At 36.8% G+C, this 15,278-nt stretch overlaps 1 protein-coding gene across 1 annotated transcript in view; it reads right to left on the bottom strand.

Moving 5' to 3' along the window:
• Positions 1 to 1,960: 1,960 nt before the first annotated feature.
• THOC1 (THO complex subunit 1) overlaps positions 1,961 to 15,278 on the bottom strand; it is a 55,970-nt gene continuing 42,652 nt past the window's right edge. The window contains exons 13-21 of the mRNA XM_026006552.2: positions 14,841 to 14,907; positions 14,592 to 14,642; positions 14,430 to 14,500; positions 13,960 to 14,055; positions 13,315 to 13,380; positions 6,885 to 6,968; positions 3,917 to 4,064; positions 3,095 to 3,170; positions 1,961 to 2,381 (exon numbers count right to left, since the gene is read on the bottom strand). Coding sequence (XP_025862337.1) covers positions 2,086 to 2,381; positions 3,095 to 3,170; positions 3,917 to 4,064; positions 6,885 to 6,968; positions 13,315 to 13,380; positions 13,960 to 14,055; positions 14,430 to 14,500; positions 14,592 to 14,642; positions 14,841 to 14,907 — 955 coding nt within the window. The 3' untranslated portion in view covers positions 1,961 to 2,085. The remainder of the gene's footprint in view (positions 2,382 to 3,094; positions 3,171 to 3,916; positions 4,065 to 6,884; positions 6,969 to 13,314; positions 13,381 to 13,959; positions 14,056 to 14,429; positions 14,501 to 14,591; positions 14,643 to 14,840; positions 14,908 to 15,278) is intronic.

Here is a 15,278-nt window from a genome sequence, read left to right as displayed (position 1 = left end):
TATCCTTTAGTTGCTGCAGGTGGTTAGTTTTACTCTGCTGTTAAGCATCCATTGAAAAATGTTTTTTCCTGTCCTCTCACATTATGTTTTGTTTAAAAGAAATATAAAGTTGTAAAAGTAACAGAATTCTTTGGATGCTGAATGCAACGATGCTTATTGGTCTGTCTTTCCCTTGGCTCAGTTGATGCTTTTACTCTCGTCTGTTCTCAAGATCTTCATGTCTCAGAATTTAATAGCAGTGATTTTTAAATTGATCATAAAAATACCAAGAGTAAGTGGTGTTTCACTGTGGTAGGTTTCTTACATTTTAATACATTCTCTAATTAATTAGTTGCTCATTTTTGTTTCAAGAGCCTTGATTGCTAGACAGATGTTAGGAAATGAGCTCATTTGTCTCTGATTTTGAGTTAGGTATATAAAATGAAGTTGGGGGATTATCATGAAATCTCCTTACGCTGTTTTCATGCTCTGCAGAGCACAGCACTGGATTCCTAGAGATTCCTAGAGAATAATGACCATTTTCCTCTCAACTTCAAACAATGTGATAAACTCTGAAAACGCTAGGGGATAAAATAAGCATTTCAGGGAAACTTTTCTGTAAATACCTTCTTCAGCTAAATGAGAGGGGAAGGTACAGAATAGAAAGGGAAGAGGATACCATAAGAAGGGTAATGATTTTTAGATACTGCTATGATGCTTGTGACTGCATTTTTTATTCACTGTCTTACTTGGTGTGAACAATTTTGAGGATGTAAATTTAGCGATTAGAATTCTGATTTGCAGGATGTTATAGCTACTAGATGAAGTGAGGTAGGTTTAGAACAAAGTATATGTCTTCTATGGAGTTAGAATTTTAAAATTATAATTCTTTGTTATAAAAATTGATTTCATTTTATTTGATCCAAATAAGCATTATTCCAAAGATTTTTTTTTTTTTAAGTATAAGAAATTGGACTTAACACCAGTGTTTTAAACAAGGCTGTTTGAGAGTTCAGCCTTGCATATAAGGTCTTTGGGAGAGTGGTTAAGAAAATGTCTTGACTCCTGAGTGTGCCTTATATGCTGTGCCATGAATCACTGAGGCCCTTTTGATATTAGAGCTGTACTGGATTACCGGTGGACTAGTTTGTGAAGTTAAGCCCAAGCAAGAACATTTATGGTATAAAATGCACTTTGCAGCCTTTCAGGATTCAAAACAATGATGACCTAATGTTAGGGCCCTTGAAGGGTAATTATGCTTATGTGAGAATTGGGAAAAGTAGATGGTACAGTCTCTAGCCATTACTACACATAGCTTTGCTGTTTATAGACTGCTTTCATCTACAACAATCCCAGAAGTATGCATCCCAATTTTAAGGACTTAGGAGGTTTATAAATAATTATAAAATTATCTATAATCTCTGTAAGGCTAAAAAGACTACGTTTAAGACTTTAACCTATTTCTTTTGAAGTAGGGGGTTGGCAAACATTTTCAATGGGTGGGTGGATAGTAAATATTTTAAGTTTCACAGTCTTTCTTGCAACTACTTAACTCTGCTGTTGTAGTTTGAAAGGAGCCATAGAGGATATTTAAAGGAATCAGCATAGCTGTGTATTGATAAAATTCTACTTGTAAAAACAGTTGGGAAATGGACCATTGTTTACTGATTCTCTGCTTTTAAAGCATGAAGACTTGTCACATGGTTTCAGAAAGTCATTCTGGGATTTTCAGAAGAGCAAGTTAAATTTTATAACTATTAATGGCATGCAGGAAATGAAGTTGGCATAGTGTATTTTAGGAAACACCATACTCCCTAAAAAACTGCTTACTAGCTTCATTATAAGTATTTTAACAAAAATATGTGACCTTTAGTTTGGCCATTTTCCCAACTTACTCCCATCTCCTGAAACCCTGAGGTCAGTTATCAAGAGCCAATATGCATTCTGTTGTTCTTGGAGCACCAGCCAACTGTACAACAACTGTTATAAAAATGTTTATTGTTTACCAAAACCATTGGACCTCTTTATCAAATGCTGCTTGGTAACAAAATCTTATCACAGTTTTAATAAAAAAAAAAAAAAGAAAGAAAGAAAGAAAGAAAGAAGCTAACTATTTGTCTCATTGTCATTAGTTAGACTTTCTGCAAGGTCACTTAATCCGGACTTATTTAGTGCATTCATCAGATTCTCAGGTGTTGCATGTACTCCCTCTTGATCTTGCCAGGCAACTAGTAGCTGCTTAGCTCTCATCTTCATGTCTTCGCTGTCACACTCAATTTGTCTAATTTCTGAGTCTTTCATTTCCAAGTAGGGAGCCAGGATCTTCCACTGCTCACCCAGTTTACTGGCAAACACCTCTATCTGTTCCCCTGTTACAGGTTTGTCTCGCCGAACATCAGGGCCTAGAAAACACAGGAAATGTCAATTATGTACAAAGCACAAAGATACGTACAATTCAAAATATACAACAGAACTGAGAAGATACGGAGCCACTGAACTATTAATCACTGTTCATAAGCTTTTTTTTTTTTTTTAAGATTTTATTTATTTATTCATGAGAGGCACAGAGAGAGAGGCAGAGACATAGGCAGAGGGAGAAGCAGACTTCCTGCGGGAGCCCGATGCAGGACTCAATCCCTGGACCCCGGGATCACACCCTGAGCCAAAGGCAGATGCTCAACCACTGAGCCACCCTGATGCCCCTCATAAGCTTTATTTTTAAAAGGAAAACAGCACCTTTCTATATTTTCCATGGGTTGAATATTATTTTTATAGTCATGATCACTAGGAAAGCAATACTTTTTTTTTTTTGGGAATCAATACTTCCAAAGCCAAAGCTGCTGCCTGCCTCTATTGTTAATTATGAAGCAGCTGCTCCCTTCTAATTGCCACCCCCGTTCCCCTAATTAAAGGGTGAGTTTCTTTCAAATATAAGTACTTTCCTTCCCATCACTTCCAAATTGTACTGCATAAAATGTATTTAAAAATTCCTCACTATAAGAAACAGTTGAGATAAATGGTAGAAGTTGAGAAGTAGATCAAATAACGTACCTCTCAACAAAGAACCCCAATCTTTTCCAATTTTGTAAAAGAGCCAAGAAAATTCAATTCTTACTTTCATTTTCCTTCAGTAAAGCATCATTATCTTCCTCATCTTCATCCTCACCTGTTTTTATTTCTTCAGAAGGAGGCTAAAATGAGGAAGAAGAATGTTTAAAAAGAATGCCGACTTGTAAAATAATTGGGATACTTTTGGTTTAGACATGAGTGGTTGAGAGGGCCCACAGAGGGCCCAGCACTTTACCCTTGAGCATGTTAAATGTGAACGTCAGGTAAGGATCACAAATGGGATGGTGTTAACCTGGAGAAGGAGTGGACGGGAAAGACTCCCCTTCCCCCACACATGCGAAAAAGGGAGCCAGTAAGGTACGGTAAGACGATTTGGAAATATGTAGTATATGGTAACAAAGGGCTGGAGAAAAATAGGGAGCAACCAGGTTCTTAAAATTTTTGAGTCATTCTATAGTATAGTTATGACCATTTTATAGTAAACAATGAGAAAACTGTATTGGAAAAGAGAGCAGAGTAGAAGGATAGGCCAAGATGCCTACTGCTACCTGTTGTAGATTCCTTTTGATAAAAAGACAATGCATTGGCAAAAAAATTCAAGTCTGAGTTTACAAGTGGGATAACTTTAACCAAAGTACTGTGGGCTTTAATAAACTTTTTATAGAGCATATAGTTTAAGTTACTTTATCACTTTATGTACTTCCTAGAAATGTATACTCAAATGCATTTTTTTCTTATTCTTAAACATGGAGGTTTGCAGAGGATTTTCTTTCCCCACATGATAAACTGTACATTCAGATTCTTAGCGATAGTAGTTTTAAATAACAGGTAAAGAATATGAAAACATTGATTTATATATATTACTTACTGGTAATTCCTTTGCTAGCTTTATTACCATGTTTTCAAGATATTCTGGCAAACTTTTAAACTGCTGGTTGGTTGGCTGGAAGAAGTGAGGGCTTCTTCGTGCTAATAGTCTCAGGGCTCTCCAACCATAATTTGAATTGTTCACAGCTCTATGAAAAGAAATGTCAATCTTGTATTATGGTTTTTTATTTTATTTTATTTTTGGTTTTTTATTTCTATATGCCTTCTAGTTAATGTAACTTATGTGACATTCTATACTCTTAAGTAGCTGAAGGTGCACCATTCTTTTCATTCTGATCTTACTCCTAAAGAACCTCTCAGAATGCAGTACACTTATAATAATAGAAACCAGCAGAATCTGACAAAGCAGGTTCACATGCAGCAAACACACTTGAAAAGTTTATACATTTTACTTAATTTTAAAAAGTCCGTTTGTATGTGGTACTAACTAGATGTTCTATGTGCAAGACAGTAATCATCTACCTATTTAGAAAGAAATAATCGGTTTCCTATATTCAGTGAGTTGATATCCATACTGGCAATGCCACTGGCAAGTGTGAATTTCAGAATATTTTATAAATTCAGCACTGAGCTTGGACCATATTAATCCAATCAATACATCATTTTCCATCTATAGAACATCTGTTTAATTTGCTTAATACCAAACTCAATGAATAAAAATGGCTCCAAAACTAAAAGGGAAACATCAAAAAGTCAACAGAGTAAAGCAGTGATGACAGAATCCATGAACTGTTCCTTAATGAAGCACAGCACTAGGGGGTACACAAGTGAGAAATGGACACCTCACAAATTTTAAAGGTAATGTTCCAGAACCAGTCAAGCTACAGAAGAATCCAGAGCACAGATTTATTCTGAGTTTTCACAAGTCTTCTGAAAGATCTCCCCCCAAGTTCTTAAGAGTAGCAACCTGATTTATTTATATAAATCTTGTAAATGAGCCTCTACTGTTAAAGTGTGCTGGTACTTGAGAAACTACTCCTACACTGTTGTCTTGCCAAACTGATGTCATGGTACTCATCAGCTAACCAGCCTCTCTGACACATTTCCATTTAAGCAATTTCAATGTTTTAAGCATTTTCAAAATTCCCTGCCAGTTACAAACTTACTCTCCAGAAATCCATCTCGTTCGGGTCCTTAAACCAAGGTTTGTGGAGGACTATCACATTCATTCATTCAACAAGTACTTGTTGAGCTGGGCACTCAGACGTTAGGGATATCCTGAACACTCAAGATGTGACAATCTTGGAATTAAGAGCAGGGCCCTGAGGCCAGAGTGGTTTCCTAGCTCTGCCATTTACTAGGTAAGAACTTCAATACATGATTCACCCTCTGCCTCATTTTGTTTAACTGTAAAATGGAGATAACAATTTCTATCTTAGACATATATATGGTAAATGCCTAGGGGAGTACCTGACAGTGAATGTGGAATGTGTTGGCAAGCATCATTATTGATAAACAAGATATAAAGATTTCACACAGCGGTAAGGAGAAGAACACCACAAGAAACGAGAATTTCAGATAGGGAGGGGCTTCTGGGCCACGAAGACTGTCCTGAGGTCGTATCTGAAGTGAGCCTGTACCACTTGAACAGTTTGGGGAGAAATTTTAAGCAAAAAGAATAGCCAGTGCAAAGGTCCTGAGGTGTAAAGACCTTTGAGTTGAGAAACCTGGCTGGTGTAGTTGAAGCAGAGAGAAAATTGCTAAGAGGAGATATTGTTGAAGGGGTAGGCAGCAGTCAGATTGAGATCTTTTTGGCCCTGGTTGGATTCATCCTAATTTTAACTGGCAATCACTGGAAGAGTTTAAGCAGGAGATCAGACTTGCGAGTTTAAAGATCACAATTCTCATGCTGGAGAACAGAGCGTTACTAGTTAAGACATCATGGTAATTTTAACTCTTAACTTGTCATAAGGTCACACAACTGTGCTAACTACACGTCCTGTATGTTTCAAAGTGAACCATCTTATTTAATCCTCAGAATAACCCTGTGAAATGGATATTATTACTATTTAGCAGTGAAGAAACAAGCAGAGAGGGGTTACAAAAGCCCTAGCAGGCTAGCCAGTGAGTGTCACAGTGTCTTGGGATTGGAACCCAGACAGACAAGAGGGCCCTTGCCCTTACAAGAGACACCAAAAGCCTATTTAAAACCATGGGGCTAGGGTGCATGGGTGGCTCAGCTGAGCACCTGACTGTTGGTTTCTGCTCAGGTCATGATCTCAGAGTTGTGAGATCAAGCCCCACATCAGGTTCTCCCCACAGCATGGAGTCTTCTTGAAGTTCTTTCCCTCTGCCCCTCCCCTTCACCCCCTACCCCTGCTTGCACAAATTCTCTAAAATAAATAAATGAAACTTAAAAAAAAAAAATCTTTAAAACCACAGAGCTGTGTGTTGCCTAAAAGAGTAGATGAAAAAGCTGAAATTGAGTCCTGAAGTTACTCCAAAGTCTGTGACTTAGGCGAGGACGGGGAGTCAACTGAGATGCAGTGAGGCAGGAGTGTGGTTTGGTGGATGTCAAGAAAAGAACACAAGAAGAACACGTTATCTAAGGAAGGAGAGACAAATGGTGACTGCTGCTGGGAGGTCGATAAAAGATCGGTGACCTTGACAAGTACTATTTCAGTGGAGGGACAGGGAGACCGCCCAGCAGCAGTGAGCTGACAAGGAAATGGAAGGTGAGGAAATGCAGGCAATGGTTATCAACGTGTCTCGGGAGACACTGATTGGAAGGGGAAAAGAGGATCCTGGGAGGGAGGTGGAGGCCCAGGGGAAAACAAGTGTGATCCTCTGTCCTGTTACTCAGTAGGCGTGGTCACGGAATCAGGGATGTGTGCTGATGTGGACCTGGTACCTGTGTATCAGTGGTCTCCCTTAACTAGTGTCCTAGTGTACGTACAGTCCCTAAAGAGATTACTGTAGAATGTTAGCACGGAAGAAGCACGACTTACTTGTATTCATTTTCAACCATGTTTTCAGGGTCTGCCTGTTCAATGGCTTCTTCAAAGAATTCTTCCAAAGTCGGCATGTATTCCCTGGGTGTTAAAAAAGAACTAGTGAGGACCACGTGTGTTCTTAATAACTACTCCTAAAATGGTGGCAATGAAAGATTCTGATATCACCGACACTTGCGTTAGTTACACTTTAGGAACTGAGATTTTTAAAGAGGTAAAGGACTCAAAATTGAACTCCAAGAGGACAACAAAGAGGGGCAGTGTGGTACTACACCCTCACATACTTCACTCCCTGTAACGCAGCAGTCACTGGACTCGACTGTAATGGTCCAGGGGTGGCCAGGGATTTCAGAACATCTGAATTTCCCCGGCAAGGAGGAAAGTTTCATATCCAATGTCCACATCCAGAGGTGCTTTTTCCTTAAACCAGAATTAATAAAATCCAGATGAATAACCAGACCATATTGAAATTTAAAGAGTTTACCTGTAAGCTTATTTTAGGTCTTTCCCATGAGAGCATGGTTGTTTTTTAATTGCATCTTTCTGGAATTTGGTTTTAGAAATAAGCGTTTGCTAGTCAAGCAAATGAGTATGATCCAAGGGTCTGATTAGAAGACATCTTTGACTAAAACTAGAAAAATGGGCTCTGTCAGGAAAAATCACACAATCTTACTTTCAGTATAATAACACGCTCTCTTAACTAGTAATTATGACAGGCCTTGAAGGTTTCCTTGGAGTTTACCAGTCTTGTATGTGTCCCCCTAGACAAAGCAAGGGAGACACTGAAATCCCAGACTATCACTGATAAGTGCTTGGAACCATTCATTAGATTAAAAATTACTGTATAGCTGACCCTTATACGCTGCGAGCTTGAACTGTGCGGGTCCACTTATTTGAATTTATTTTCGATAAATAAAGTACACTAAATGTATTTTTTCTTATGATTTTAATATTTTTTCTCCAGCTTCCTTCACTGTAAGAAAACAGCATATAATACATATAACAAACAAAATGTGTTCATCACTCATTTATGTTACAGTAAGGCTTGCAACCAATAGCAGGCTACTAACATTTTTGGGCAATCAAAAGTTACTTGTGCATTTTTCACTGCACGGTGTTGGCACCCCTAACCCCTGCATTGTTCAAGGTTCAACTGTAGACCATGAACAATCATGACTAAATGGAATGAACCTCCTAGGCGTTGCCATATCTGACTTTTACAAACACTACAAATACAACTCAGGGTGCCTGTGCACTCCTCTCTGATCTCATTCTCTTTCCCCAGAGGTGGCCACTCTTCAGAATTTGTTACTTCTCACTCCTGTTTTTTTTTTTTTTTTTTTTTAATGGAGCATATACAGTTTGAAAGTATCTCAAACTTTTATAATGGGACCCTGCTTTTTCTTTTTCTAACAACCTACAACCCTACAACCTGATTTTTCTTTTTCTTTTTTTTTTAAAAAGATTTTATTTATTTATTCATAGAGACACACCCAGGGAGAGAGAGAGAGAGAGAGAGGCAGAGACACAGGCAGAGGGAGAAGCAGGCTCCACGCAGGGAGCCCGACGCGGAACTCGATCCCGGGTCTCCAGGATCACACCCCGGGCTGCAAGCAGCGCTAAACCACTAAGCCACCAGGGTTGCCCAACCCTGATTTTTCTGATGGAGGCCTGATGCAGTAGTCCTCATGCAACCTCATTCTAGTGCCTGATGTATAGCAGTTTTGCTACACGAACATGTCACACATTATCCATTCTCCCTTTGATATTCAGGTGGTTTCCCCATTTTTGCTATGACAGTGCTAAACGCACATTCTTGTACCTGTCTCATTTGTGTATGTGAACTAGTTTCTTTAGACACTATGGTCTTCAAACTACCCCTATAACCCATAGTAAAAAATTAATTTTTATTATAACCCAATACACACATAAATGTATGTGTGTATGTAAGAAAAGCTAATGTTTCACAAAAATATATTTTCTATTTCACTAAAAAAAAAAAAAAAAAAAAAGCTGGTGGCAGCTACTAAACTGACTTCACAAATCACCGATTCTCAACCTAAAGTTTCAAAAGAACTACTTTACGATCAACCATTCCAGGAGTGAACTGTCGGACAGAGGGTATGCACATCTGTAACTTTTAGTTACTGCCAAATTGTTTTCAAAAGTAGCTGTACCAATTTAGGGTCCCACCAGCAGCAGTGGCAATTCTTTTTACCCACAATTCATACAAAATCTTACACTTAAATTATTGAGTTTCTTGGCTATGAAACTGCCTGTTTGTTTTTTTTTTTAACTTTTTATTTTATTTTATTTATTTATGATAGGCACACAGTGAAAGAGAGAGAGAGAGAGAGAGAGAGAGGCAGAGACACAGGCAGAGGGAGAAGCAGGCTCCATGCACCGGGAGCCCGACGTGGGATGCGATCCCGGGTCTCCAGGATCGCGCCCTGGGCCAAAGGCGGTGCTAAACCACTGAGCCACCGGGGCTGCTTAAATTACGGAGTTTCTTGGCTATGAAACTGCCTGCTGTGGTTTTTAATCTGATTTTACTGATGTTAGGTATTTTTTCTTAGATTTATTAGTTTCTGCTTTTGAAGCTATCACTTTGCCCATTTTTCTATTGGGTTGACTTTTTCTCAGATTTGGCAAGGATCTAAATTTATCAATCAACTTGCTAGAGTTTTAAAAATTTTCCTAGTCTTTAAAAAAATTGTTTCATTTTGTTGATGCTATTATTTACTATCTTAACCAATTTCTAGTTGTTTTGTTTTTTTACATTCTTTGCAATTCACTTGGTCCAGGGTTAGATTCTTTTTAAAAAAGTTTTAAGTTGGGATCCCTGGGTGGCGCAGCGGTTTAGCGCCTGCCTTTGGCCCAGGGCGCGATCCTGGAGACCCGGGATCGAGTCCCACGTTGGGCTCTCGGTGCATGGAGCCTGCTTCTCCCTCTGCCTGTGTCTCTGCCTCTCTCTCTCTCCGTGACTATTATAAATAAAAAAAAAAAGTTTTAAGTTAGTTAATATACAGTGTAATATTAAGTTTCTGGTGTAGAATCTAGTGCTTTAATACTTCCATACATCACCCTGTGCTCATCACAAATATCCTCCTTAATCCAATTACCCATTCAAAGCATCCTGCCACCCACCTCCCCTCTGGTAACCTTCAATTTGTTCTCTATGGTTAAGAGTATGTTCCTGGTTTGCCTCTTTTTGTTTCCGCCACCACATTCATTTTGTTTCTTAAATTCTACATATGAATGAAATCATATGGTATTTGTCTTTCTCTGACTACTTATTTTGCTTAGCATATTACATGCTTAGCTCCATCCATATTGTTGCAAATGGCACGATTTCATTTTTTATAGCTGAATAATATTCTATTATAGATAAAGATTCACACCCACCCACCCCATATCTTTATTCATCAGTTGGGCTCTTTCTATAATTTGGCTAGTCTGCTATAAACATTGGGGTTCAGTGCTGGATTCTTAATTTTCAGTTAACTTTGAGTTAAATTTATAGACATTTAAGGTCATAAGTTTTCTATTTCTCAAAAGCTTAAGCCTATAATTCCTTGTCATTAATTCTATGTTTTCTAATTTACATTATGATTTCTTCTTTGATTCTGAAGTTATTTAAAAGTACCTGAAAGTTTTAAAAATATTCATGTATTAATTCATGTATTAATTTAAACGCATTTGTGTTTTCTGTAAACCTAAAGCCTGTTAATCATCTTGTTAAACCCTAACTTTTTTTGACTGAACTTATTAAATACTTAAAGTATTTAGTGTCTAAATTCTAGTAAAACATTTTGCAGAAGTGTGAAAACTGTCAAAATGTTGGATTGGTTAATTTCTCATTCTAATTGTTTTTTGAGACTATATCCTTTAGAAACAAGGCTTAGAATATATATATATTTCTGCTCCATTTTTTTCTTGTATCTTTCTGCAATAATTATCTTTATTTTTAATGCTTTCAGCTTTAAGATTCTTCTGACAGATATCAGTATAACTATTCTTCATATATATATATATATATGTTTTAATATATATATATTAGTTTCAACCTTTCCATATCCTTATTTTGAAGGTGTTTCTTATAAATAACATATATAAAAATAAATAAATAAATAAATAAATAAATAAATAAATAAATAATAACATATAGAAGGACTTTTTTTTTTTTTTTTTTTTAGAAGGACTTTTAAAAGAGAATACCAGCTTCCATCTTTGAACTAGAAAGCCCATTTCCATTTATTTTTAACTATATTGTTTTATGTGTTCCATTACTTTTTTTAAAAGATTTTATTTGAGGAGGCGTGGTACGTGTGCACACATGAGCAAGAGGAAGGAGCAGAGGGAGAGGTACAATCGGACTCCCTGCTGAGTAGGGAGCCCGAAGTAGGGGATTGATCCCTAGGTCTCCGGGATCATGACCTGAGCCACCCAGGTGCCTCAATGTACTATTACTTGTTTCTTATGTGTGTTAATCTTGCCTATTTTTGATTGCATGAATTTTCTTATATCCTTTTATCCTCAACTCATTTGAAAGTTATATATTTTCTACATATTCTCTTTTACATACTTTAGCAAGCATGATTTATTATTTATTTTTTTAAAAAGATTTATTCATGAGAGACACAGAGAGAGAGAGGCAGAGACACAGGCAGAGGGAGAAGCAGACTCCATGCGGGGAGCCTGACATGGGACTTGACCCCAGGTCTCCAGGATCACGCCCTGGGCTGAAGGTGGCACTAAACCTCTGAGCCACCCAGGCTGCCCCAAGCATGCTTTATTTAAAGTTGTTATTATCTCTTTGTCTCTAACATTCTTTAATTCTGATCATTCCCTGTATTATGTTACTTTTATCAAATATTTAGTTTTTACCTTTTAAAATAATCTCCAATTCATAATTAATACCGCTTTATATAGGAAATTCTTGATGAGATTTATTCATGTTTATCAGTGTCTTTGAATAGCAATGTTTCTTGCAATTTACTGTGTTTCTGGGTTCAATTTCTTTGACAGCTTCAGTAAGTACTGATAATAGATTTTCATGGTTTTAATCTAAAAATAACTTTATTTCACAATAACTCCTGATTCATCCACCAACTTGTTACTTGACACTTTCTCATAACACTGTGAAGCACTATCATTCCCATTTTCTGGTTTCTTTTGTTCTTACAGTTGGCTGTCTGATTTTGTTTTGCAAGTAGTCTGGTTTTTCTCTCTGGTGACTCTACAACAATGTGTAGAGATACAGATTTATTGTTTATCCTACTTAAAATTTGTTTTTCTTGAACCTAAGAATTTATGCCTATTCTCAGTTCTGAGTTCATTATCTCTTTCTTGCTCTCTATTCCCTCATTCTGTGGTTCTTTACTCTCAACTCATTATTTTCTAACTCTCGATCCCTCTGACTGCTTTCTGGGTGATTTCTTATTCATTAATTCTAATATGCACCTGTATCTAGTCTGCTATTTAACATGCCTATTAAGTCTTATAATTTCAATGACTATATTTTCTCACTGCTAGAATTTTTTTTTTTAATTTCCTTGGTCCTTTGAGAGTATGCTATTCCTTTTTAAAATTTCCAATTCCTTCTTTTATGCCTTTAACTATCTTAAATATACTTATTTTAAGCTATCTTTACTTGATGGGTTTTATTATCAGAAGCTGTTGTCTAACTTCTGTTGTCTGTTTTGTTTGTCCTATCTGCTGATTCTTTCTTGTGGTGGATTATTAAATTCAGAAGGTTGACTATCTTCAGACTTTTATCTGTAGGATCCTGTGTGGCTTAGATTGAACATGTGACCTCAGAAAGCTTTGTATCATCAGACTGAGACATCTGAATTCACCTCTTTAGTTAGGGGGTTCCTTTAACACTGCTGGTAGGATAAATTTAAACTATAGGACTGTGTGACAACAGACTTGTAGTTATAATTTCCCCAGCTGTCCTTTTCCCTTTTTACTCACACCTCAGGTAGAACTGGACAAGTTATTTCCTATGCCACTGAGCAAGTCCCTCCTCCCCAATCTGCTCTTCTTTTTGTATCTAGTGCAGTGCTTCAAGGGCCCCAGCTTTACTCAAAGGAGACTCAGTTACAAATCTGTGCAGGCTGAAGGTCTTCCCTTCTGTCCTTTTGTGGCTCTTAAACCTAAGTTCCCTGGTTCCCCAAAGTGAGAATCATCTGCAAGCTTCCCAGCTAGAAGCAACCATATTGGCTCATGCTTTCGTTTTCAGTTCCCTCTTCTTTTGTAAATTTGTACTTCCTTGTGATTTCTAAAACTATTTTATCAGCACTTCTAGGTGTTTCATTGTGGGAAGCCATATTCTGCTATGCCAAAGTCAACCACAATAAATTAATTTCACTCACTTAAAACATTTGAGAAAAGCAGTACCTCATGTGAAACATTTTAAACTTGCCTTGTTTCTGATTTGCAGGCTTCCATATTATCAGGACAGAGATTCCAAAGCCTTGTTAACTCCTCACTACAAAAGAGAAACATAAATAAATACATTTTTAATGGACATCATCCTCATATGCCTTAAAGTTGTACAAATACTTAATTAGTGAATTTTTAGGTGGTGACAAGATGAATTTTCATTCATTAATTTTTGGTATTATGCAAATTTTCTAGATAGCATATATTAAATGATAACAGTCATTTGTTCTTTCTAAAAATATTCAAGCAGAGTATAAAGCAATGAGTAATTAACTGGAAGGTAACAGAACCTGAAGGATCATGGTACCTTGCAGAAATTGAAGTGAGCTCAATCAGTCTAACAGTGATTGTATTATCTGTAACATGGAAAAAATGGCACAGACTAGAGCCAAGGATTTGGGAAACAAGAGACAAAATGGAAGTTTATGTATCTGCATGAATCCAGGTAATGGGCCCTCGAGACTGAGAGTGTGTGATCCATTTTAGTCATCTATGTATGTGCCAAACACAAAAAAAAACTTGAAAAAACACAGAAACTGGAGAGGTCTTACAGTAACATCTTCAAAATATATATATAAAAAAAACCCAATACCATCCCACATATGGAAGAGACAGGTTAACCTACTTTCCCATCAGAATCTTTTTGTTGGGTCCTTTCCCTAGAAAGTCCTCTGGTGCCGTTCTCTTTCGAGCTACTCTTGTTGGCTTGGTGTCTGATGTTCTGTGGTGAATAAAACACACTGGAATTACAAATGGAGAGCATACATAAAAAGTGTTTAATGTAAAAGAAAATTATTGTTTTTTCCTATAAAAACATAAAAGCTTCCTCTTATTATAGAACACTCATCAGATAGGAGACAAAAATGCCACAACTAGGGGACAAATGGCATTTTTTCAGGAATAATAGATTAATTTGTTCTGGGAACTTAATGACAAGGAATCTGAAAGACGACTAGAAGTAAATCAAAATGGTTGTATTCGTATAGAGTTCAGTTTATATGAAATACATACTATCTGTACATAATGCAAAATAATGTCAAACTATATTTTGAAATGCCTTTCTTTTCATAGTGTTTGAGATAAGGATATATTTACCTTTCTTTCACAAAACTTGGGCAGCCTTCATTTTTCCATGAGTTCCAGTTTTCTTCAGTGTTTAATATATGCTGAGAAAAACAAAGAAATTACCTTTATATAATGAAGGCCTTTGAAATTCTATTTGGTGCTAAGAAGACTATGTAAATATAAAACACATACCTCTACCATCTTTGAAAATCTTTCTCCATCGGGGGGGTTTTCAGATAGTAGCTGTGATTAGAAAGAATATACTAAGCTTTCAACAACTTTCTGCATCATAGGAGTGGTTTGTAGGCAGAGGACCAAGAAGTGTTTGTGGTCTTGTACCTGAGCTTAACTTTATCCTTATTTTCCTATTTGGGGCTGAAACAAAGAAAATTCTAAATTTCCATTTTGTTCAATCATGGGTTTGTTGCATGTTGAACTTACTTGATAAACTGATTTTGTAGTATCTTCAATCCAGAGTGATTGCTCATCAGTTAAAACATAGTTTGAACTAGGGAACAAAGCAATAAAAGCATGCTTGAGTTACAGTAATGTATACTCAATTTTAAGGCTTATATACTATCTTATAAAAACCCAAGGCATGTAACAGGTAAGTTAACCATACTGTAAATAGTGTAAAAAATTACCAAGAACAATCACAAGAGGATTATAAGAGAAAATTCTTGCACTTCATTTAAGATGGCTAGAATTGGAGACACGAAGGTATATAAGGGAGGACACTCCATCAAGTTGATTAACTATGAACAGAGCAATGAATGTTTCCTAAAATAAGAAATTTAATGTTGAATGAAAACCTCTGAGAATATTAACCTATTCCTCTCCATGTTGCACATTCAGATAAAGCATGCTACATTCCTTTAA

This window comes from Vulpes vulpes, chromosome 13 (assembly GCF_048418805.1).
Source record: "Vulpes vulpes isolate BD-2025 chromosome 13, VulVul3, whole genome shotgun sequence".
In the NCBI taxonomy this organism is placed as follows: Eukaryota; Metazoa; Chordata; class Mammalia; order Carnivora; family Canidae; genus Vulpes; species Vulpes vulpes.
The sequence above is the reverse complement of the archived record's forward strand: the minus strand, read 5'-3'. Positions and strand labels throughout refer to the sequence as shown.